This window comes from Schistocerca nitens, chromosome 6 (genome assembly GCF_023898315.1).
Source record: "Schistocerca nitens isolate TAMUIC-IGC-003100 chromosome 6, iqSchNite1.1, whole genome shotgun sequence".
NCBI classification, from domain to species: domain Eukaryota; kingdom Metazoa; phylum Arthropoda; class Insecta; order Orthoptera; family Acrididae; genus Schistocerca; species Schistocerca nitens.
Window position 1 is genome coordinate 216006022 of NC_064619.1, and position 23833 is coordinate 216029854.

Sequence of the window (23833 nt, forward strand, 5' to 3'; positions counted from 1 at the left end):
AGAAAACACTTCCTAACACTTAAATTTGTATTCGATTTTAGCATCTTCTCTTTTTGAGAAATGCTTTTAGTTTCTAAAATGGTTCAAATGGCTCTGAGCACTATGGGACTTAACATCTGAGGTCATCAGTCCCCTAGAACTTAGAACTATTTAAACCTAACTAACCTAAGGACATCACACACATCCATGACCGAGGCACGACTCGAACCTGCGACCGTAGCAGTCGCCCGGTTCCGGACTGAAGCGCCTAGAACCGCTCGGCCACTGCGGCCGGCTTTTATTTACTACCTGAGTTCTGTTCGCAGCTGTTATCACACTTAAATCATCACTCTTCTTACAATAACCAAAATGCTTGTCAATTTCAGTGGTTTTGTATATTAAAGTTACTAACTACACGTCTTTGTGCCATGCTGTGCTGTTGCTGAGGTCAAAAGAAAGAGCGCCTGCTAGTCAGTTGTTATTATTAGTCCCGTATTGACCCAATAGAACCGCGAGAGGTACACTCAATCAATGTCGCTCCTTTGTGTCCCAATTTGTTTCCCCCTTTCACAATGAAGTGTCTTTCTTTCATAAGATCAAAGTGTTCCAGCCGGTTTTCTAATTTCCCTCTGACCAAATTTCCAGTCGAATATTGTTTGTCTGTATATAAGTTATTATGTGTAAAACCTTTGTATGATTTTCATTGGAATGATGTGAAACGACTCAGTGTGAAAGTTAAGAATACGGTATATGATATTTTTGTAAGTAGGGCTACCTGCTTGCCGTTTACAGTTCATTAAATAGCAATATAACAGCGAACATAATTAGCCTTTAATGGTACTCACGTAACTTGAACAAAGTTAGTATCTTTTTAGCTATCGATGCCACCAGGGTTTATATAAAAATAATAGCGAACCCAGGTATGCTTCGCAATTGCTAAATTTGAATGGAACTTGGATATACGTCCTAATTTCGCCCTCCCCCCTCTCTCTGTCCATCACCTGCTCACCACCCCCTGTGCCTATATCCTCCCCCCCCCCCCCCTCTATCGCCGGCCGGAGTGGCCGAGCGATTCTAGGCGCTACAGTCTGGAACTGCGCGACCGCTACGGTCGCAGGTTCGAATCCTGCCTCGGGCATGGATGTGTGTGATGTCCTTAGGTTAGTTAGGTTTAAGTAGTTCTAAGTTCTAGGGGACTTATGACCACAGCAGTTGAGTCCCATAGTGCTCAGAGCCATTTTGAACTTCCTCTCTCCAAAAAAAAGTATATACTGCTTAGTGATTTAACAAAGTGTGTGTGTAGACAATCTTCCTGCTACTTTAGTGTTCTAGTCTGCCATCTTTATCCTCCTTGTTCCATATAGACCTCAGAAGTTAAGTCCCGTAGTGCTCAGAGCCATTTGAACCAAGCCCCCCCCCCCCTCTATTTCTCGCCATCTCCTCCACCCCCTCTCTCTGTCCGTCTTCTCCTTCTCCTGTATATGCCCCTTTCGTCGCCTCACTCTCTCCGTCTATCCATCCCTCACCTTCTCTGCTCTTCAGCCTTGTTTATTCTTATTTCCAATGAAACCTTCATTGCAGTTGAAGTCGCTTAGCAATTGATTAGGGTTCTGGGAGACCTCTCCCGCTGCTGGACGTGAGTGGATAGTACCGTCAATGATAATATTTTACATGATTTTAATCTGTCCTGCACTTGTAATCAAAACTTGTATTGTATTGTTCTGTGTGTGAACCGGGAACCTAGAAACGACGGAGAGGCTCCGTCCCCGCCGCAGTCGCAGTGGTCCGCAACCCCCTCCCCCAGGGAACGTCTCACACCAGACGAGTGTAACCCCTATGTTTGCGTGGTAGAGTAATGGTGGTGCACGCGTACGTGGAGAACATGTTTGCGCCAACATAGTTTGGCTGAGGCGGAATAAGGGGAACCAGCCCGCATTCCCCCAGGCAGATGGAAAACCGCCTAAAGACCATCCACAGACTGGCCGGCTCAGCGGTTAAAGGCGCTACAGTCTGGAACCGCGCGGCCGCTACGGTCGCAGGTTCGAATCCTGCCTCGGGCATGGATGTGTGTGATGTCCTTAGGTTAGTTAGGTTTAATTAGTTCTAAGTTCTAGGCGACTGATGACCGCAGAAGTTAAGTCGCATAGTGCTCAGAGCCATTTGAACCATTTCTGAACTGGCCGGCTCACCGGACCTCGACACAAGTCCACCGGGCGGATTAGTGCCGGAGGCCAGGCGCTCCTTCCCATTCCGGAAAGCCGTGCGTAGACCGCTCGGGTAACAGGGCGGGCTAATCAAAACTCACTGTCAGAAAGAAAACGGAGCCACACAGTTTCACAGCACAAGATTTTCTTTCTCGTAGTCGACTGAAATAGAAAATCTGAACATTATCGCTTAAAAAAATGGCCGCTGTCAGCTTGAACGCTAAATCGGTCAAGAAATTTTCGAGACTTTTGCTGACGTTTCCCCTTCATACAGTACACGTATATTTATACGTCATTTGTGTTTAAAAAAATTTTACTTATGTCTGCGCGAACGTTTATTAGAGTACCGTCTAAAATTATGAAATAAATAGCCAAAGTCCGTCCAAGTGTTTATTATGTGTTGTGTTAAAGTTTGAAGTAAACTGGTCAAGAGTTTTAGAGACAGTTTACGTGCCAACGGCCTCGCCGCAGTCGTAACACCGGTACCCGTCAGATCACCGCACTTAAGCACTGTCCGGCTTGGCTAGCACTTGGATGGGTGACCGCCCGGGTATTCCTACCGCTGTTCGCGAGCGGGATACACTCAGCCCTGGTGGGGCTAATTCAGGAGCTACCCAGTGGTTATAATTAAAATTTGCCTAGATTTTCAGAAGGCTTTTGATACCGTTTCTCACAAGCGACTATTAATCAAATTGCGTGCATATGGAGTATCGCCTCAGTTGTGTCACTGGATTCGTGATTTCTTCTCAAAGAGGTCACATTTCGTAGTGATAGACGGTAAATCAACGAGTAAAAAAGAAGTGATATCTGGCGTTCCGCAAGGTAGTGTCGTAGATCCTCTGCTGTTCATGATTTACATAAATGATCTAGGTGATAATCTGAGCAGCTCCCTTGGATTGCTTGCAGATGACGCTGTAATTCACCATCTAATAAAATCATCAGACGATCAGTTCCAATTATAAAATGATACAGAGAGAGAATTTCTGTATGGTGCGAAAAAAGGCAATTGAGACTAAACAAAGAAAAGTGCGAGGTCATCCACATGGGTACTAAAAGAAATCCGATAAATTTTGGGTATACGATGAATCGCACAAATCTAAGGGCTGTCAATTCGACTACATACCTAGGTATTACAATTACGACCAGCTTAAATTGGAAAGACCACATAAATGATATTGTGGGGAAGGCGAAACAAAGACTGCGCTTTGTTGGCAGAACACTTAGAAGATGCGACAAACCCACTAAAGAGACAACCTACATTACACTTGTCCGTCCTCTGCTGGAATACGGCTGCGCGGTATAGGATCCTTACCAGGTAAGATTGACGGAGGACATCGAAAAAGTGCAAAGAAGGAGTGTCACTGATACCATACGCGAGTTGGGGTGGTAGTCACTGAAACAAAGGCGGTTTTCTTTACGGCGAGATCTATTTACGAAATTTCAATCACCAACTTTCACTTCCGAATGCCAAAATATTTTGCTGACACCCACCTACGTAGGGAGAAATGATCATCATAATAAAATAAAAGAAATCAGAGCTAGAACGGTGTTCCTTTTTCCCATGCGCCATTCGAGTGTGGAATGATAGAGAAGTAGTATGAAAATGGTTCGTGAAGTCCTCTGCCAGGCACTTAAGCGTGAATTGCAGACTAACCATGTAGATGTAAATGTAGATGTAATACGTTGTAACAAGGAAACTAATTACCGTACGAGGACCAAAGTTGGTAGTATTAATGTCAAGAACACGGGTAAGAGAAACAACGCAGAGTCAATTCAGCTGAAACATTTAATGTGCTGCTACGCTACGTAATACCATTACATACCGGTACCATTACTGCTACAGAAGGGACTTAATATGGTGCCCATCAGTGTCCAGAAGAACTGAAAGCGCTGGACTGCTTTCTTCACAGCAGAACGAAGCATGGCCGTAGGTTTGCTGGCCACCTCTCCTGATATGCTGCGATTAAGATCTGCACATGTGTGAATGTTCCCCTGGTAAATCCTGACCTTCATGTAGCCCCACAACCAGAGAGGTGCTGCTGGGTTTGTAACCAGTAGATTCGATCAATACATGAGTATTACGGAAATACTTCGTAAACTGAAATGGGAACCCCTAGAGAAGTCCTTCCCGCGAAACAGTGTTGAGAAAGGTTGGAGAACCGGCATTTGCGACTGCAGAACGATTCTACTGCCACAAATGTACGTCTCACGTAAGCACACTAATACAAGATAAGAGAATCGCGGCTCGAACGGAAGCGTACAGTTGTTTTCCATTCGCTCCATTTGCGGGTGGAACAGGAAAGGGAATGACTAGTATTGGTACAAGGTACCCTCCACCATGCACCATATAGTAACACATATACAATGTATGTAGACGTAGATGTGGCGTAGAAGCAGAAACAAGCGCCCGTTGTTTTGATTCCGCTGGAAAGCAGCAGTTCTGGGGTGGGCGTAAGCCAGGCCTTGCGTATGACAGTACGAATGACGCAGTGATTTCTCGCCGTCTAGCAGCACGGGTGAAGAGAGCCGCGCGCAGCGTTCTTGCAGTGACTGGCCGATAGCAGCACGAGTGTTGGGTGACGCGGCACGGAGCGCGGCAGATATAAGCAGCGGCCGCAGCCTTCCCAAGTCAGTCCGCACATCACCGGCCACGAGAACAGAGGCACAGAGGCAGCAGCATGAAGCTCGAGAGCATCGTACCCAACTTCAAGGCGCCCTCCACACAGGGGCCCCTGGACTTCTACAAGTGGAAAGGCGACTCGTGAGTACCCCAGCTGCAATACTCACATTTCTGTTTGTTTCACCTTTCTACGGAATACCGCTATTTTTGTTTCCCACGACGTCATGCGTCTATAAAACAATTAGTAAAACAGTTATCTACAGTAACTAGTTTCTGTCCCTGTGTGTTCCACTTCGTAAAAGTAAACGAGTTTGCAATCTTTTCTAACTAATTCCCTAATGTTCTTTTCGTGGTATTCGAAACGGAAATTGGTTCCCCTCCACGCTAACATAATCTTCTTGTTTCTGTAAAACTACTGCAACACTTGAACCCCAGTCTTCACCTAAAATTTTTATCCCTAACCCAGTCCTCTGTTAATAAATGAAAAATTTTGTTATGCCTAATGCTTTCTTTTATCAACCTACGCCTTCTTTTAATCATCTTGTGCCTTTTTTAGTATCTCTTCATTAGTATTCCGATCTGCTCATCGAACATTCTTCGTTCTTCTGTTCCACCACAGCTTATATTTACTTCTTGTCTGTGCTGTTAATCGTTCCCACTTCTCTTCTATATAAGGCTAAATTCAGCTCATTTGCTTTCAGAAGCAATTTATATTAAATGTTGACAAAGTCCTCTTTATCAGGTTTTCTTGCTACTGTCAACCAGTGTTATACATCCTCATCACTTCCGCCATTGTCAGTTACTGACGTGGGCAAACAACCTTTCCAACTCTCTACTCATAAGCTAATTTCCCCAGAACCACCTGCTTTAATAACACTGATCTTTTGTTGCTATAACCTATATTTTTTCGGAAATATGCCAACTGCATTTTCCTTTATATTCTTTCGTTGTTCGTGTAAATGTCTACCTACGAATTCAAAACCCCTTGCTAATGCGAAGATTTCGTTTTTCGTCTTACTACCGAAATCTCTCTGCCATAAAGCTATGCTCCCGTTAACTATCTTCCTCAAAGAGCCATGCCTCACTAAGTGCAAACATTTTTAACCTCCGCTGCCTGTATTTTCACCTGTCGTCTTCTGCACGTTCTGTTTGCCTTGGTCATAATTTTCGTTTCCATCTCCTCACTTACGTACTATGTAGCATGATTTGTAATTTAATTTTGTTCATAGGGTCAAACTGCAATGGCCAATTATAATTTCACTATTAAAGCTCCTGAAACAAGTTTATCTAGCACTATTAGTTACCGTAATTAACTCTAGAAATTGTCATTTCTACCAGTATTTCCTACAGAGAATCTACCAGAAGCGCCAGCAATCTATGAGCACATGCTACACCATAGGGCAATAACCAATGTTTCTGTTTGACGCATTGAATTCCCTATACTATACCTGCCGCGTCATAATTAGAGAGAAAAATCAAAATGTCAATCACTTATAGTATTTCATTGTAATTGTGGGACGTCTTGTAGGTGGTTTCAGTATAGCATTACAAAGTATGAATTCCAGCGTACCTGTGGAGGATTTGTAAACTTCGAACGTGGACTACCAGTCGCTCTCCAGTCATTAATAATTTGGTTAACAGAGGATTCCTAGTTTCAGCTAGTGTAATTAGTGCTAATAAATGGACAGTCTTCTACGTTTAGTACTATAAAATCAGTGAAATTCCTTCATCCTTATAGAGTAGTTGCTGGTTTGATGTTATATCGGGAATACACATTTTTATCCAGGATATCCAGTTTATGGTAAGGTGGAATATCTGTTTACGAGTTCTGTTTCTACAAGCCAGACAGTGTGGCCACATTAACTTTTTTGCGCAGTTGTAACTTTCTGAAGCAGTCATATTTATGGGAAAATCTGCATCGTTCACAAACATCCATTACCCATTTCCCAAGTCTGTTACTCTAAACCAACGCTGAATAATTCTTCTCCCAAAAAATCATTCGTGAATGCATCTTACAATGAGAACTAATTGCTTTTGAACTGTTAAAATGTTTATAATGAGTTTCTAGAGGCTAAGTACTTTTTCTTTTTTTGTTACAATTCTTGTCTATTGGAAATGGGAATAAGATTAAAAACCTGAAACTGAATATTATAACTACTTGATGCACTACCTAGTAACATCTGCAGAACATTTTCCTATAATTTTGTTTAAAAAATAACCATTAATTGACAATTGTATCCATTTGTTCCTCAGACAAAATCTATAAAACTTCAGCGATCAAATTTTTGATGATACAGTAGGAAAAAGAACACCGCAAAATATAAATTCTGTTTGTGTTGTCAAATAATTATTAGGAATTTAGTTCATAAGAAAAATCTCAGACTAATAGTAGAGTCGGAGGTTTGAGTTCTCGGGCATGGGTGTGTGTGTTGTTCTTAGCAGAAGTTAGTTTAAGTAGTGTGTAAGTCTAGGGATTGATGACCTAGGCAGTTTGGTCGCTTAGGCATTCACACACACACACACACACACACACACACACACACACACACACATACATACATACATTAACAGCAGAACTGTGGATTAGAATGGTACACAAGTTTAACCTGTATATTTGCACCTTTGCTCCACAGGTGGTGTGTTCTCTTTTCGCACCCGGCAGACTTCACGCCGGTGTGTACCACAGAGCTGGGCCGCATCGCCGTCCACAACCCGGAGTTCCAGAAGCGAGGAGTCAAGCTGCTGGCGCTGTCCTGCGACAAGCTCAAGGACCACGTCGACTGGGTCAATGTGAGTGTTCCACGCTACTGGCTAATTCTGAGTGCATTATAAGATAAATAAGCTCCATGAAACTTCCTTCTTACACCATAGCTCAAGAATATCACTCCTGTGTTGCCTACAGGACATCAAGTCGTACTGCAAGGACATTCCCGGCGACTTCCCGTACCCCATCGTGTCCGACGAGACGCGCGAGCTGGCCGTCAAGCTGGACATGATCGACGAGCGCGACAAGGACAACGTGGAGAAGGCGATGACGGTGCGGGCCATGTACGTCATCGGGCCGGACAACCGGCTGCGCCTCTCCATGGTGTACCCCGCGTCCTGCGGCCGCAACGTCGAGTGAGTACCGCTGCCACACTCTCCAAGCACACACACACACACACACACACACACACACACACACACACACATACGCACTACACTGCACTCTGTACCTGGTTGATGAGACTCGTGTCTGCTGGCGTTGCAGTGAGCTGCTGCGCGTGATCGACTCCCTGCAGCTGACGGACCGGCTGAAGGTGGTGGCCACTCCCGCCAACTGGACGCCCGGCACCAAGGTGATGATCCTGCCGCACGTCCCCGACCAAGACCTGCCCAAACTCTTCCCAGGTGGCGTCGAGCGCGTCTCCATGCCCTCCGGCAACAACTACGTGCGCACCACCACCGACTACTGAGATACTACAGCTGTCTCCCAACTCATTTGTACATAGCTCCAGACCAATATTGTAAATAATTTATATTTTTAAAAGCAAATAAACTATATTGTGCCATGATCGTAATCATGAGTAGTTTATCACGAGTTCGTCTGGTTAAATCTGGAACGAATTAACGCTGTCATTTGTAGGTACCATGAAGGCAATAATGTGTTCAAAAGATGGAAGCAGAAGAAACGCAAAAGAGACTATGGTAGATCAATATAACTGATGAGCATTTACAAAAATTTACCATCCTTTCTCCATTATTCGTGTGGTTTGGAGTAATAGTTTAGAATATCAGATTCACAAATCACATTGAAGCAACTGGGAATTTTAACCAAAGACTCGTGTTACATTTATTCATTGACGAAATTTGCTGTTTAGAATAACTTACACTCCATACCGTTCAAAAATAAAATACGAGAATTAGAAAATAGGTGCACTTCCCTCTTGGTACAGAAAATAGCATAATATACACACATATAACTCTTTGAGTATTTTCTCATGGAAATAAAATCTTTGACAGTCAACATACCCGATTTGGAATGTAGGTTGAAAGTAGACTATTTCTATTTGACGTTAATTGGGACTAGCAGTCAGTTGGTGAAGCACATGCCCAGAAAACAGTTCACGGGTCTGAATCCCTGTCGAACCATGGACTTTTTTCAGTCTGTCTTTAAGCTAGCCTTTTTCTATAAATGATGTGAAGATTCCATAGGAACAACACCTGCTTCAAATAACTTGATAAACTGTGTGTCACCTTTCCCTAGTAATATTACTTGGGTAGATTAGAGACATACAAGTCGCTGTAATGGCGACCAATTGAAAGACATACCAGGCCGCTGAGCCACATGGAACTACTCTCCTCCTGAACAATTCATTTTACTCCTGATCTGATGTACTTACATTTTGCTGGAGATATACTGAGTCTCCACTTTATCTTTGATAAGGATTACAGCTGAAGTAACCATTAAAACTTGTGCCAAGGCCAGGAGTTGAACCCGAATCTCCTGCTCATTAGGCACATGTGTTACCATTACACCACCCCGATATTCTCTATAATACAGCTGCCTGGACTACCATAGGCGAATGCCCTCCCCACTTCAATTAATACCTCAACTCCTCTTGATTTTCCCTTTATTAAGTCCTCAATACTACTAAGGCACAACTACTACTAGGCCTGACTGATGTTAATTAGAAATAACTTTCATCCATAGAGGAATAATAGTTGTAAGTAGTCAGTTACAAATATGTACATGGTGGTATTTGGGTATACAAATAGAAGTAAAGCTGTCCTCAGTCCTACAGTTGGTTTGTGTATGTTAAAGTGTCACTTACTGACTTAATAGTATATGAGATTATAACACTACTACTCCGCTCGTTGTACTGACATGCAGTTCACCTAGTGACGACAAGGTTTATTTTTGATACAAGGCAGTCACATATAACTCTACTGTGGTACTAAATTTGCAGTAAATGTTACTATCTGAGAGAAATTTAGACAAGTCACCGAGTAATACGTAATGGTTTTGGCTTATCGAACTTAATACCAATGTACACAGAAATTGACAGATCCAATTTAGGAAATATTTTAGCGAATCACATTAACTCAACTGAAATAGAATACGGTCGCCAGGCTAATTAGGCATAGAAATGTGAAACATTTTTTTAAATAAACAGTGAATAGTTTTGATGAAAAAAACACAACCTATACTTCTTTCTCACAGAAGTGCAACGAACCCTTTTTCAAGGAGACAAGTAGAACAGTGGATACAACCAGTTTCAATAGGAAATACAAGTTCTCACAAACACTATTGACACTTTAGCACTCATCAACAGTAAATACTTTACCTGGCATAATTTATTTCATCAGAAATGAAAGTGGAAATCAATTTTAAACTAGAAATGGACATGGACCTTGTCCCATTTCATCAGATACTTTCTAAACAGCACAAATTTAACTAAAATTCACTTGCAGTAAGATCTACACATCGCTTAATAAGCAATGTTGTAATAGTTTTCATGAATAAGGGCACTCACAGTAACTTTACCTTCAGTTAGAAAAACAGTGAATTGAGGTTCACAAGCTGATATTACACTTTTCATCACACAATGTGCACAAAACTCAACATTAACTTCATATGCATTTAGTATATTCATTAATCAAGTAAATGTATGCATTTTGAGCAACTTAAAAGGGGGGACCCTTTTTCTTGACCATCTACATAAAACAATCTAAACACACTTTTATGAACAAACTAAAGAAAGCAAACTTTGGAAATACTCTTTCACAACTTTCATTCACCTTATATGAATTTTATGACAGTCAATGCAGAAGATCTTTCCAACAGGATTTTCAAATATGGGTTTAAGATAATTTACTTTTAACTAATCTCAAAATAGTGTGACCTATTTGTCACTAGCACAAACATTAATATTTTCAGACAGAAATAAATCAGGTAATTCTCATAACACTGACACTCTGAACTAAAGCAATTCAATTTAACATGAGTTACTTTATATTTGCACATATTTAAGTAAATGTGCTGATCCATACATTATACAAAGATCTGACTTCTCCTCTCCGCTGAAGTGATTGCGCAATGTTGGTGGCGAACACATAACAACAGGTGTATTTCCCGTTGTAAGTAATTTGCTCTGTTATTATCTTCTTGGAGATGATCATAAACTTTTCATGGTATTTTCCAGAAACAGAGCAATATTTTAGAGCCATTTATCCGCCCGCGGATTTTCCGTAATAACTCCAAGTACTGAAAGCTTCACTCGGCACCTGCGCTGTGCACTTTACATTTACTAGCCGCTGACTGTACGGTTGCTAGTCTCCGACTGACTATCGTTTCCACCTTTTCCTTGGCACCAACCACGTTTTGTGCGGGCAACTCACTTTCTTTGCAGAGGGGAAGTACACCATGTTTTAACTCGATATAAACCAAAAGCCCTAAGTGTGGATCAGCGTTTACATAGTTACATATTCACATCTTTTGCAAAATCAGTTCATATCTACATATTAACAATTCAACAAAAAAACATATTATTAAAATCATCCTCCTCCAAATGAGGCAAAGTCATTAAACGGTGAGGAGAAAACATATTATACATCTTTCTATATCTTTCCATCATATCAAAGATTACATATCAAAGAAAACATACTTTATACAAAGTATAATTAATCAGAAAAAATATTTGGTATCTTAACTATGGTGTTACAAGATGACTTAGGCAAATTTCTAGTTGTGATGAATGGCAACTGGCTCTAGATGTAGAAAAACCTAAGTTAATGCACATGAATAGGAAAAACAATCTTGTAATATTCGAAAACAGTATTGATGGTGAGCTCTTAGATGCAGTCACGTCTATTAAACATCTAGGCATAACGTTGTAAAGCGACATGAAGTGGAAAGAGCACGTAAGAAAGGCCAATGGTCGACTTCGGTATATTGGGAGAACGCTACGAAAGATTAGCTCGTCTATAAAGGAGTTCACATGTGGAGCACTTGTGCGACTCATTGTTGAGAACTTCTCGAATGTTTGGATCCTCATCAGGTAGGATTGAAGGAAGGCATCGGAGCAGTTTTCAAGTGTGCTGACACATGTAGTTCCGATGAACACGCGGGTAAAGTGAAAATGCTTGTGAACTCAATGGGAATCCTTCGAGGGAAGACTATGTTCTTTTCGTGAAACACTATCGAGAAAGTTTGAAGAACCGACGAGAGAACAGTATTACTGCAACCAACGTGCATCTCGAATAAGAACCACGAAGATTTGCTAAGAGAAATTAGGACCTGTGAGAAAGTATATAGGCTGTGGTTCTTCTGTCGCTCCGTTTACGACTGGAACAGGCAAGGGATTGACTTGTGTTTCTCGTTAGCCCACGTCACACAGTATGGTGCCTTCAGGAGTATATACAGGGTGTTTCAAAAATGACCGGTATATTTGAAACGGCAATAAAAACTAAACGAGCAGCGATAGAAATACACCGTTTGTTGCAATATGCTTGGGACAACAGTACATTTTCAGGCGGACAAACTTTCGAAATTACAGTAGTTACAATTTTCAACAACAGATGGCGCTGCAAGTGATGTGAAAGATATAGAAGACAACGCAGTCTGTGGGTGCGCCATTCTGTACGTCGTCTTTCTGCTGTAAGCGTGTGCTGTTCACCACGTGCAAGTGTGTTGTGGACAACATGGTTTATTCCTTAGAACAGAGGATTTTTCTGGTGTTGGAATTCCACCGCCTAGAACACAGTGTTGTTGCAACAAGACGAAGTTTTCAACGGAGGTTTAATGTAACCAAACGACCGAAAAGCGATACAATAAAGGATCTGTTTGAAAAATTTCAACGGACTGGGAACGTGACGGATGAACGTGCTGGAAAGGTAGGGCGACCGCGTACGGCAACCACAGAGGGCAACGCGCAGCTAGTGCAGCCGGTGATCCAACAGCGGCCTCGGGTTTCCGTTCGCCGTGTTGCAGCTGCGGTCCAAATGACGCCAACGTCCACGTATCGTCTCATGCGCCAGAGTTTACACCTCTATCCATACAAAATTCAAACGCGGCAACCCCTCAGCGCCGCTACCATTGCTGCACGAGAGACATTCGCTAACGATATAGTGCACAGGATTGATGACGGCCGGCCGCGGTGGTCTAGCGGTTCTGGCGCTGCAGTCTGGAACCGCGGGACTGCTACGGTCGCAGGTTCGAATCCTGCCTTGGGCATGGGTGCGTGTGATGTCCTTAGGTTAGTTAGGTTTAAGTAGTTCTAAGTTCTAGGGGACTTATGACCTAAGATGTTGAGTCCCATAGTGCTCAGAGCCATTTTGATTGATGACGGCGATATGCATGTGGGCAGCATTTGGTTTACTGACGAAGCTTATTTTTACCTGGACGGTTTCGTCAATAAACAGAACTGGCGCATATGGGGAACCGAAAAGCCCCATGTTGCAGTCCCATCGTCCCTGCATCCTCAAAAAGTACTGGTCTGGGCCGCCATTTCTTCCAAAGGAATCATTGGCCCATTTTTCAGATCCGAAACGATTACTGCATCTCGCTATCTGGACATTCTTCGTGAATTTTTGGCGGTACAAACTGCCTTAGACGACACTGCGAACACCTCGTGGTTTATGCAAGATGGTGCCCGGCCACATCGCACGGCCGACGTCTTTAATTTCCTGAATGGATATTTCGATGATCGTGTGATTGCTTTGGGCTATCCGAAACATACAGGAGGCGGCGTGGATTGGCCTCCCTATTCGCCAGACATGAACCCCTGTGACTTCTTTCTGTGGGGACACGTGAAAGACCAGGTGTACCGCCAGAATCCAGAAACAATTGAACAGCTGAAGCAGTACATCTCATCTGCATGTGAAGCCATTCCGCCAGACACGTTGTCAAAGGTTTCGGGTAATTTCATTCAGAGACTACGCCATATTATTGCTACGCATGGTGGATATGTGGAAAATATCGTACTATAGAGTTTCCCAGACCGCAGCGCCATCTGTTGTTGAAAATTGTAACTACTGTAATTTCGAAAGTTTGTCTGCCTGAAAATGTACTGTTGTCCCAAGCATATTGCAACAAACGGTGTATTTCTATCGCTGCTCGTTTAGTTTTTATTGCCGTTTCAAATATACCGGTCATTTTTGAAACACCCTGTACGTAGATATATACTGCGCAACGCAATATTTCTATGGGCGTGGTCCTATGTGAAGAGCTATGTTCTTGTCTCGCTCCGACCTCTGCCGTCTCTAAAGATCTCGCTGCCGGGACGTTAAACCCTAATCTTTCTTCCCTCCCTCTTCGGTCTTCCGAAATGAGTTGGCTAATTATGAGTGGTTGTAGAAAGGTGTGGATATGAACTTTGGTCATGGTGCAAGTTGGTATTTTCTCATTAATGTATGATTCATAGAAGTGAAAGAGGTGATGGGTGACAGCAATGCAGGAGTGACGACGTCAGTACTGGCCAGGCATCGAGCGCTGGACCTAGAGACTGATGCTCTCGCATTTGCCCAGATTGTCTTCGAGCCACGCCACACTGCTATACTGGCTGTCCCAAGAGGAATGGGCAATATTCAAGGTTATGACATTCGAAGCAAAAAGGCCTAGTAACTGTGGACTCTCAAAGGCATATCTTAAGAACTACGAGAGCTTCATCTCTTCTACTGCAGGCTCTTTGCTTTCTATGTCTTGAAAGTTGAGAGGTGGTGATATGGATCTAAAGAAAAGAAAACCACCCGTAAACATGGGCTCTAAAGTGCATACCTTAAGAGATAAGAGCACTTGTTCATCTTCGCTACTGTTAAACACGTCTGTGCTCGTAGTTTGGAGCCCATGTTTACTAGACAATTTTTTCTTCTTTTTGTCCATACTACCTCCTCCCAAAATGTGGAAAGCAAAGAGCCTGCAGCAAAACAGATTTGTTTCACCGTATCGAAGACGGAGAAGTGCTCGTAGCTCTTTCTTGCTTCATATGATAATTCCTCTCATATCTATGAATATTAATCATCCATCCTGGGATACGTTGTAGCCGTACATATTATACAAATGTATGTATGTATGTATGTATGTATGTATGTGTGTGTGGGAGTGTGTGTGTAGCTATGTATGACCCAAATATCCTTCTAAACGCTGGACCGATCTGAACCAAACTTGGTACACATATTCCTTACTGTCAGACAACAGTGTCTATGTATGTTCCCAATATCCTTCTAAACCATTGGACGGAGTACAACCAACCTTGGTATACGTTTTCCTTACTGTCAGGCAACAATCGCCGTTGGAGTAAGAACCACCTACCTACCATGGTTCAGGAGATATGACGTCATAAATAATGAGACGCGTAGAAAACTGCCGCACTACGCATGACGTTTAAATTTATTATTTATTTGCTACTAACTCTATTCGCAACATATTTCGCAGAATGTAGCCACATATTCCGCTAATTTTAGCTACAAAAATACACTAATGCTCATAAATTAAGGATAATTGCAGAATGTGGTGGCACACAACGTGGCACTACACAAAACTGGCGCTAATAGCATAGGCACATAGGCAACACACACGACACAGATCTGTAAATCCATGGTATTAGTGATAAGTTGAGAAACCCGTCCCGAAACACATGTGCTACAAAACGCCACTGTTTCCTGCGCATGTACTCCGACGTCAATATCGGATATGATCATCATGCGCACGTACACAGGCCGCACAACGGGTTGGCATGCTCTGGATCAGGTGGTCGAGCGGCTGTTGGGGTATAGCCTCCCATTCTTGCATCAGTGCCTGTGCGATCTCCTGAAGTGTCCTAGGGGTTTGAAGACGTGCAGCGATACTTCGACCGAGAGCATCCAAGACGTGCTCGTTGGGATTTAGGTCTGGAGAACAGGTAGGCCACTCCATTCGTCTGATATCTTCTGTTTCAAGGTCCTCCACGATGGCAGCTGGGTGGGGTCGTGCGTTATCATCCATCAGGAGGAATGTGGAACCCACTGCAGCCCTGAAAAGGCGGACATACTGGTGCAAAATGAGGTCCCAATACACCTGACCTGTTACAATTCCTCTGTCACAAAGACATGCCCGGGTGTACGTGTACCAATCGTAATCCCTCCCCACACCATCAAACCACGACCTCCATACAGGTTTCTTTCAAGGACATTAAGGGGTTGGTATCTGGTTCGTGGTTCATTCCAGGTGAAAACCTGGCGAGAATCTCTATTCAGACTATACCTGGACTCGTCCGTGAACATAGCCTGGGACCACTGTTCGAATGACCATGTACTGTGTTCTTGACACCAGGCTTTACGGGCTCTCCTGTGACCAGGGGTCAGTGGAATGCACCTTGCAGGTCTCCGGGCGAATAAACCGTGTCTGTTCAGTCGTCTGTAGACTGTGTGTCTGGAGACAACTGTTCCAGTGGCTGCGGTAACGTCCCGAGAAAGGCTACCTGCAGTACGCCGTGGCCGTCTGCGGGCACTGATGGTGAGATATCAGTCTTCTTGTGGTGTTGTACGCTATGGACGTCCCGTACTGTAGCGCCTGGACACGTTTCCTTTCTGCTGGAATCGTTACCATCATCTTGAGATCACACTTTGTGGCACATGGAGGGACCATGCTATGACCTGCTGTGTTTGACCAGCCTGCAGTCGCCCTAGTATTCTACCCCTCATAACGTCATCAATATGTGTTCTTTGAACGATTTTCAACACACAGTCAACATTAGAACGTCTGCACACTTACTCGCTGCACCGTACTCTCACATGCACCAACACACCTCTGCTTATATGGACTGCTGCCAGCGCCACTGTGCGACGACCGCAGGTCAAATGCACCGCATGGTCATACCCCGAGGTGACCCGTAACCCGCCCACCAGAGCGTTGTTTCACCTTGTATCAGCATTATCCTTAACTGATGAGCATGAGTGTACTTCATTGTACGACACGTAGTTCAAGACGTATGACATCGTAAACCCTGAGATGTGCGAAAAAAATGCAGTATCATGCCTCAATTTTTAATACATTTTGTTCTTTACTACTAAGACACTCATACAGTCGAGTCAATTCAAGGAAATTTGTGACCAGCACTTCTGACAACTCTCAACTGCGAAGCGCAAACGGCTGTAGGCGAAAACGATAGCCGTCTATGGAGCCATGAAGAAGCGTTGTCATAGAGACGTCTACAAAATCGCGTTATAGACAAGTAAAGCAGTTGTGCCTATACATTTTTACATTCTGTATATTTCTTCGTACGACTACTCCCCAGTTTCAAAGGTGTTTTTTACGAATAAATGCAAATGAAATTTTTTTCGATATTATACTAAAAGCACAGTTTTTTTGTCACCGTTTCTAAAGGGAAATTCGCAAAATGAATTCCCAGGCAATGCCAGGTATGTCAGCTAGTATTTTTATACTGTCAGTGCAATGATTTGTTCAATTTACATGTTCCACATCATAACGTTCATCGCGAATATGATCAAAGAGACATTCAAATAATTAACTGAGATTATGACCCAGATAGACGACGTAGTAGTTAAGAGACTGGACTCCAATTCATTAGGAATGGGTTTTAAATGCCCGTCTTTCTGCCTAAATCTTGTCGATTTATAACCACTTGATCAAGCGAAATTTATGGCTGTATAGATGATTTCTTGGTAGGGAGGATGCAGCATTATATTTTGGAAAGTCATCGATAGATGTAGAAGTAGTTACAGTTGCCCCCCAGGGATATGTGTTTGGACCTTTACTGTTCATGTTGTATATTAATGGCCTTGCAGACAATATTAATAGTAACCTTAAAATTTTCGCAGAAGATGAGGTGACGTATAATGAAGTAATGTCTGAAAAAAGTGTACAAATATTTGTACAGATATTGATTATATTTTAAAGTTGTGCAAACATCGACAATTTTCTTTTACGTTTAAGATATATAAGATTTTGCACCTCAGGGAGCGAAAAAACGTAATAGCCCATGAATGCAACACCAGAGAGTCACAATTGGAGTGGGTTAACTCATACCAATATTTGGGTGTAATACTTTCAAGGATTATAAAATGGAATGATCCTTAGGTTGAGTCGTTGGTGACAGACATAAAGTAAGTTCATTGGTAGAATTCTAGTGAAGTGCAACCTGTCTACAAAGAAGACTGTTAACAAACACATGTATGTGGAACTCGTACCAAACAGAACTAAAAACAGATACTGAAATCATACAATTAAGGGCAGAATTAATGATCACAGATTTGTTTGACCCATGGGAGAGCGACACAGAGGTACTGAAGAAACTGGACTAGCAAACGCTTGATGACAGGCGTAAACTCTACTTCTTACGTAGTTTCGAGAACTAGCATTAAATGATGATCTAGGAACGCGCTTCTGATACCTACGTATCGCTCGTACAGGGTTCGCGAAGATAAGATTAGGCTATTTAAAGCAACTACAGAGGCGACTGAACAATCGTTCTACCCGTACTCCATAACTGAATGGACAGGTAGAAGCTCTAATAATAACTGGTACAGTGGAAAGTACCCTCTGACATGTACATGGTGCAGGCTATGGTACTTGACCGTGAACTTAAATAAATGTAACGTATTGCGCGTGCATAGAAAAAGAAATTCACTACTGTACAGCTACACTATTGATGACAAACAGCTAGAGACAGCGTCAGCCGTAAAATATCTAGGCGTAACTATCCAGAGCGACCTTAAGTAGAATGACATATAAAACTGATAGTGGGAAAACCGGACAGACTCAGATTCATCTGAAGAACCTTAAGTAAATGTAACCCACCCACTAAAGAAGTGGCTTATAAGGCGCTTGTTCGCCCCATTCTCGAGTATTGTTCATCTATCTGGGATCCCTATCAGGTAGGACTGATAGACGAGATAGAGAAGATCCAACGAAGAACGGCGCGTTTCGCCGCGGCATCGTTTAGCTGACGAGAGAACGTTACGGAGATGTTAAACAAACTCCACTGGCAGACGTTACAAGGGGAAGCGTTGTGCATCACGGAGAGATTTACTATTGAAATTTCTGGACAACATATTACTTCGCCCCACAGACAACTCACGTATTGACCACGAGCAGAAAATTTAAGAAATTAGAGTCAATGCAGGGGCTTACTGACAATCATTCTTCTCACGCACTATTCGCGAGTGGAACAGGGTTGGAGGGATCAGATAGTGATACCCAAAGTACCCTCCGCCACACACCATTAGGTGGCTTGCCGGGCATGATGTAGATGTAGATATAGATGCACTTTATAGTGATTTTTAGAGTGTGGATTTAGATATAGATGTAGATACAGTTGGAAGCCGGAGAAGATTTCATCTAGTACTTTACATATGTACCAAATTTGGTGAAACAGCTCCAAGAATTCGAGAGTTATGCTTTAAATGGCACACCTTACAATACTGAGGTGACAAAAGTCATAGGATACCCCCTAATATTGTCGAATCTCTTGTTTTCCAGCTTAGCGCAGCAACTCGACGTGTCATGGACTTAGCAAGTCGTTGGAACCCCCTGCAGAAATACTGAGCCATTCTGCCTTTATAGCAGTCCATTATTGCGAAGGTGTTGCCGGTGTAGAATTTTGTGCACGAACTGACCTCTAGATTACGTTCCATAAATGTTCGGTGGGATTTATGTCGCGCAATGTGGGTAGACAAAGCATTCGCCGGTCGAACTGTCCAGAATGTTCTTCAAACCATTTGCGTACAATTGTGTCCCAGTGACATGGCGCAATGTCATCCATACAAATTCCATCGTTGTTTGGAAACATAAAGTACATGAATGGCTGAATATAGTCCTAAAGTAGCCGAACATAACCATTTCTAGTCAATGATCGGTTCAGTTGCATCGGAGGACCAAGTCCATTCGATGTAAACACAGCTCACCCATTATGGAGCCCCCACCAGCTAGCACAGTGCCTTGTCGACAACTTGGGCCCATAGCTTCGTGGGGTCTGCGCCACACTCGAATCATATCGTCAGCTCTTACCAAATGAAAATACGAATCATCTGACCAGGTCACGATTTTCCAGTCGTCTAGAACCCAACCGATATGGTCACAAGCCCAGCAGATGCGCTGCAGGCGATGCTGTGCTGTTAACAAAGGCAGTAACAGCGGTCATTAACGCCAAATTTCGTCGCACTGTCCTTACAGATACGTTCGTCGTACGTTCCGCATTGATTTCTGCGGGTTGGTTGTCTGTTAGCACTCACAAAAATGGTTCAAATGGCTCTGAGCACTATGCGACTTAACTTCTGAGGTCATCAGTCGCCCAGAACTTAGAACTAATTAAACCTAACTAACCTAAGGACGTCACACACATCCATGCCCGAGGCAGGATTCTAACCTGCGACCGTAGCGGTCGCTCGGTTCCAGACTGTAGCGCCTAGAACCGCACGGCCACTCCGGCCGGCTAGCACTCACAAGTCTACGCAAGCGCCGCTTCTCTCAGTCGCTAAGTGAAGGCCGTTGGTTATTGCGTGATGAGAGATAGTGCATAGAATATGGGATTCTCGACTCGTTCTTGACACTGTGGATCTCGGAATATTTACTTCCCAAACGATATCCGAAATGGAATGCCCCATGCGTCTAGTTCCAAATACCGTTACGCGTTCAGAGTCTAATAATTCCCTTTGTGTGACCATAATCAAATCGGAAACCTTTCCACATGAATCACCAAATAACAGCTCCATCAATGCACTGTTATTTTATACCTTGGGTGTGTGATACTGCCGCCATTTATATATGTGCATATTACTATTCACTTACATTTAGAACCTCAGTGTAATTCTAATCCCACCTCTAGGGGTTAAATACCATCGAGCTTGTTACCAACCAGCCTACCGGCACATAAACTATGAGATCGACTTCAAAGAAGTTTATAAAATCCATGCTATAAGGACCGGCATTTGCGATATGTATTTTATCGGTTTAGGCCGTGATAAAATGTACATTGCTTTGCTAACGTTTCGTCTCTCAGTCTCTGTAGCCTCTGATGATGTCTTTAGCACTGACAGACGGAATAGCGAAGAAAAAGGCCGTGGACCACGGCCTGCAACCTATAAAACAGTTCGTTTTCGCTAATCTTTAAATATAAATCACTTCACATGTCTAAAGGTTCTAGGGATGTTTAACCTCGACAGTATATTATTTCAGAATTATGTTCTATATACGCACTATATTTGATCGAAATTCTTACAGGCGATCCAGAATTAGTAAAAAGTAAAGCTTTGATGTTTTTCGTCTTAATATTTGATGTTGGGGGCTAGAATCTTGGGAAAATATTGTTTCTGCAATGTAATTTAAAGCAATATTTTTAAAAAATAATTTCGCAACTTTGGAGCTCATTTTTTCACAAGACTAGCTTCTATCACCAGAGTGCTAGAGAGGGGCATAGATGTAAGGCCTTCCTAGGCCACCTAGATTTTTTTTTCTCCAAAAAATTGTACACTGTGGTAGATATAAGAAGTGAAGCATACTTCGGATGGAGGATGAGCAGACGTTGCCATAGCTCAGTCATGTGGAAGTAGACTAGAATGTAGCTGAATTGGATAAGAATCAGTAATTTATTTAAACGTATGAGATCGAGTAGATACCTGAAATTCAATTAATACAGAATAAAAATTTCGATGAATTAATATGTCAAAGTCTGAGAGGTTTAATAAATGGCCGAGTAAACTCTTGGACATGTATAAAAGTTCAGGGGTACGTTGAAGTCTGTGACGTTCTCTCGGACTAATTCACTATGTTAGATCATTTCTTTCTTTCTTTCTTTCTCTCTCTCTCTCTCTTTCGTGTTATTGCTGATACATTGTCTTGTCCATCAGAACGACTGTGTGTTAACACCGCTGTAGTGTTGTTCTTCAGTTGAGAGCGTTACTAAAATATTCTCGTGCAAGCATAGTTTCTAGAAAAAATACTTGAATGTTTTTAAATTAATTAAAACGGATGGTTTTGTATTGAAGAATTTAAGAAAATATATTATTATATTTTTAAAATACAGTCAGTGGACGACAGTCACTAAAGAAACTAGACTTGGATGGAATATTACGAAGTGAGCCGTAGGTGAGGAGGCTTGTTGGACGAAAAATTTTCTGGAAAGGCTGCGGAACGGAAGAGGTGAGGAGGAAAACATTAAACCAAATATCTGGAAAGGGGGGCTGTATGTAGGGGGGGGGGGAAGGAGAGAGGAGGGCTGATATCTAGATTAAGAAGAGTTTACTTTTAAAGCTGGAAAGATATGCAAATGTGTGTAAACGTCTGGAAGGACTTCGAGGTCAGGTAGGGGGAGACTGTTAAAGTTTCGATGGGACGGGATATGGTGTGGGTGAGGAGAATGTCTTGGCTAAACTGCGGCAGAGTACGACTTCTAATAATCAGGGATGTAATGTAGGGTGGTTGGTATTACATTTGCAGGAGCTATACGAAGTTAGATCCGTTCAGTGTGGGAGAGATGAGAGGAGAAGTTAGTCCGATCATACAGACTCCTACTGCGGAAGGGTAGATTGATGCGGAAGGTGAGGCGAAGGATACGACGTTGAAGAATTTGGAGGCCTTGGTATAGTTTTCGTGGAGAGGAACACCAAGTGACGTTGGCATTATAAAGGATTTGGCGGATTAAGGATGTGTAGGTACGGAATGTAGATGGAGGGACTCAATCCCTTCATCTTAGCACACTTTGCCATCTTTAATACGAGTACACAGGACGTTCCAGAAAACGCGGGAAAACAAGAAAAACATCGTCGACGAGCTTTGAGCAATACTTCATGGCCGGCCGGAGTGGCCGAGCGGTTCTAGGCGCTTCAGTCGCTACGGTCGCAGGTTCGAATCCTGCCTCGGGCATGAATGTGTGTGATGTCGTTAGTTAGGTTTAAGTAGTTCTAAGTTCTAGGGGACTGATGACCACAGAAGGTATGTCCCATAGTGCTCAGAGCCATTTGAAAGAAGCCAATACTTCATGAATATGACGCGAAGACAGTAAAGCCATTTATTCCCCAAACGTTTTGCTTGCGAAGTAGCGCCAAAACATATATACCACAGGCTCCAAAATTTTGCTTATAAATTACAGAGTGCATGTAAGTCCCTGTTGTTCGGGCGTCAGTCATATACTATGTAGTATTCAAAGACATGTGACTGACGCCCGAACAACAGGGACTTACATGCATCGAGAATAGAAAATAGTGCATTGAGAATGGCTAGCCACTAGCCGAAATCTGGATTTACGTAATAAAATCTAAAAAAGGACGACTGATTGATGCACTCTATAGCCACATGACAGTCGCTGAGTGCACCCACTTTCCGAATGGAAGGTAACCTGATCCAAAATTTTGCCTATTGCAAATTATTCGAATGGGAAGATCAAATATCTGGGCTTGACACATGCGACTTGTCCTATGTTTCTGATGCCAGTCGTTACTGGTTTACACGAGAAACGTCACAAACTGATATTACTAGTTTCGTTGTAACACCTTAGACATGCAGGATTTTTCACACATTATTTTACGCACTTCTAGAGGTTGTAGAGGGGACTTAGTAGATCAAGTTTGCAGAGGAATCCATCTTCGAAAGCGTCATCCAACGATACTACAGAGCGCCAAAGTTATAGGAATCGGCGCCTGTATTTTTGGAAATTTGTGGTAAGTTCTTATGGGACCAAACTGCTGAGGTAATCAGTCCCTGGGCTTACACACTACTTAATCTAACTTAAACTAACTTACGCTAAGGACAACACACACACCCAAGCCCAAGGGAGGACTCGAACCTCCGACGGGGGAAGCCGCACGAACCTTGGAAGGCGCTCCAGACCGCACGGCTACCCCGCGCGGCTCGGCGCCTGTAATTGTATGTATATACATGGTGATTCCATGATGATGTTATACATAATGAAGGCTGATGGAGGAGGATAAGTGTATCAGTTTGAGATAAGGGTCCGTGGTTCTGAAACCAACGAGTCGAAAGTTACAAGCGGAAACCATTCTCATACCTCCGACAGTGGAACACATGTACCTGTATTGTTGTTGCTAAGAAAGTAGG

General features: G+C 42.9%; 2 protein-coding genes across 2 annotated transcripts in view; one reads left to right on the forward strand and one right to left on the reverse strand.

The window, feature by feature from the left end:
• The window catches only part of LOC126263002 (peroxiredoxin-6-like), a 236014-nt gene that overhangs the window by 62468 nt on the left and 149713 nt on the right, over nucleotides 1-23833 (reverse strand). The gene's annotated exons all lie outside the window — the stretch shown is intronic.
• LOC126263000 (peroxiredoxin-6-like) lies at nucleotides 4799-8363 on the forward strand. The gene is made up of 4 exons (XM_049959961.1): nucleotides 4799-4944; nucleotides 7437-7593; nucleotides 7706-7923; nucleotides 8054-8363. Exons 1-4 carry the CDS (start codon nucleotides 4862-4864, stop codon nucleotides 8256-8258), a joined length of 663 nt encoding a protein of 220 aa, XP_049815918.1. The 5' UTR covers nucleotides 4799-4861; the 3' UTR covers nucleotides 8259-8363.

Coding starts and splice junctions, on each gene's coding strand:
- LOC126263000 (XM_049959961.1), top strand. CDS start 4,862: ATGAAGCTCGAGAGCATCGTACCCAACTTCAAGGCGCCCTCCACACAG. Junction 4,945..7,436: donor TACAAGTGGAAAGGCGACTC/GTGAGTACCCCA, acceptor TTTGCTCCACAG/GTGGTGTGTTCTCTTTTCGC. Junction 7,924..8,053: donor TCCTGCGGCCGCAACGTCGA/GTGAGTACCGCT, acceptor CTGGCGTTGCAG/TGAGCTGCTGCGCGTGATCG.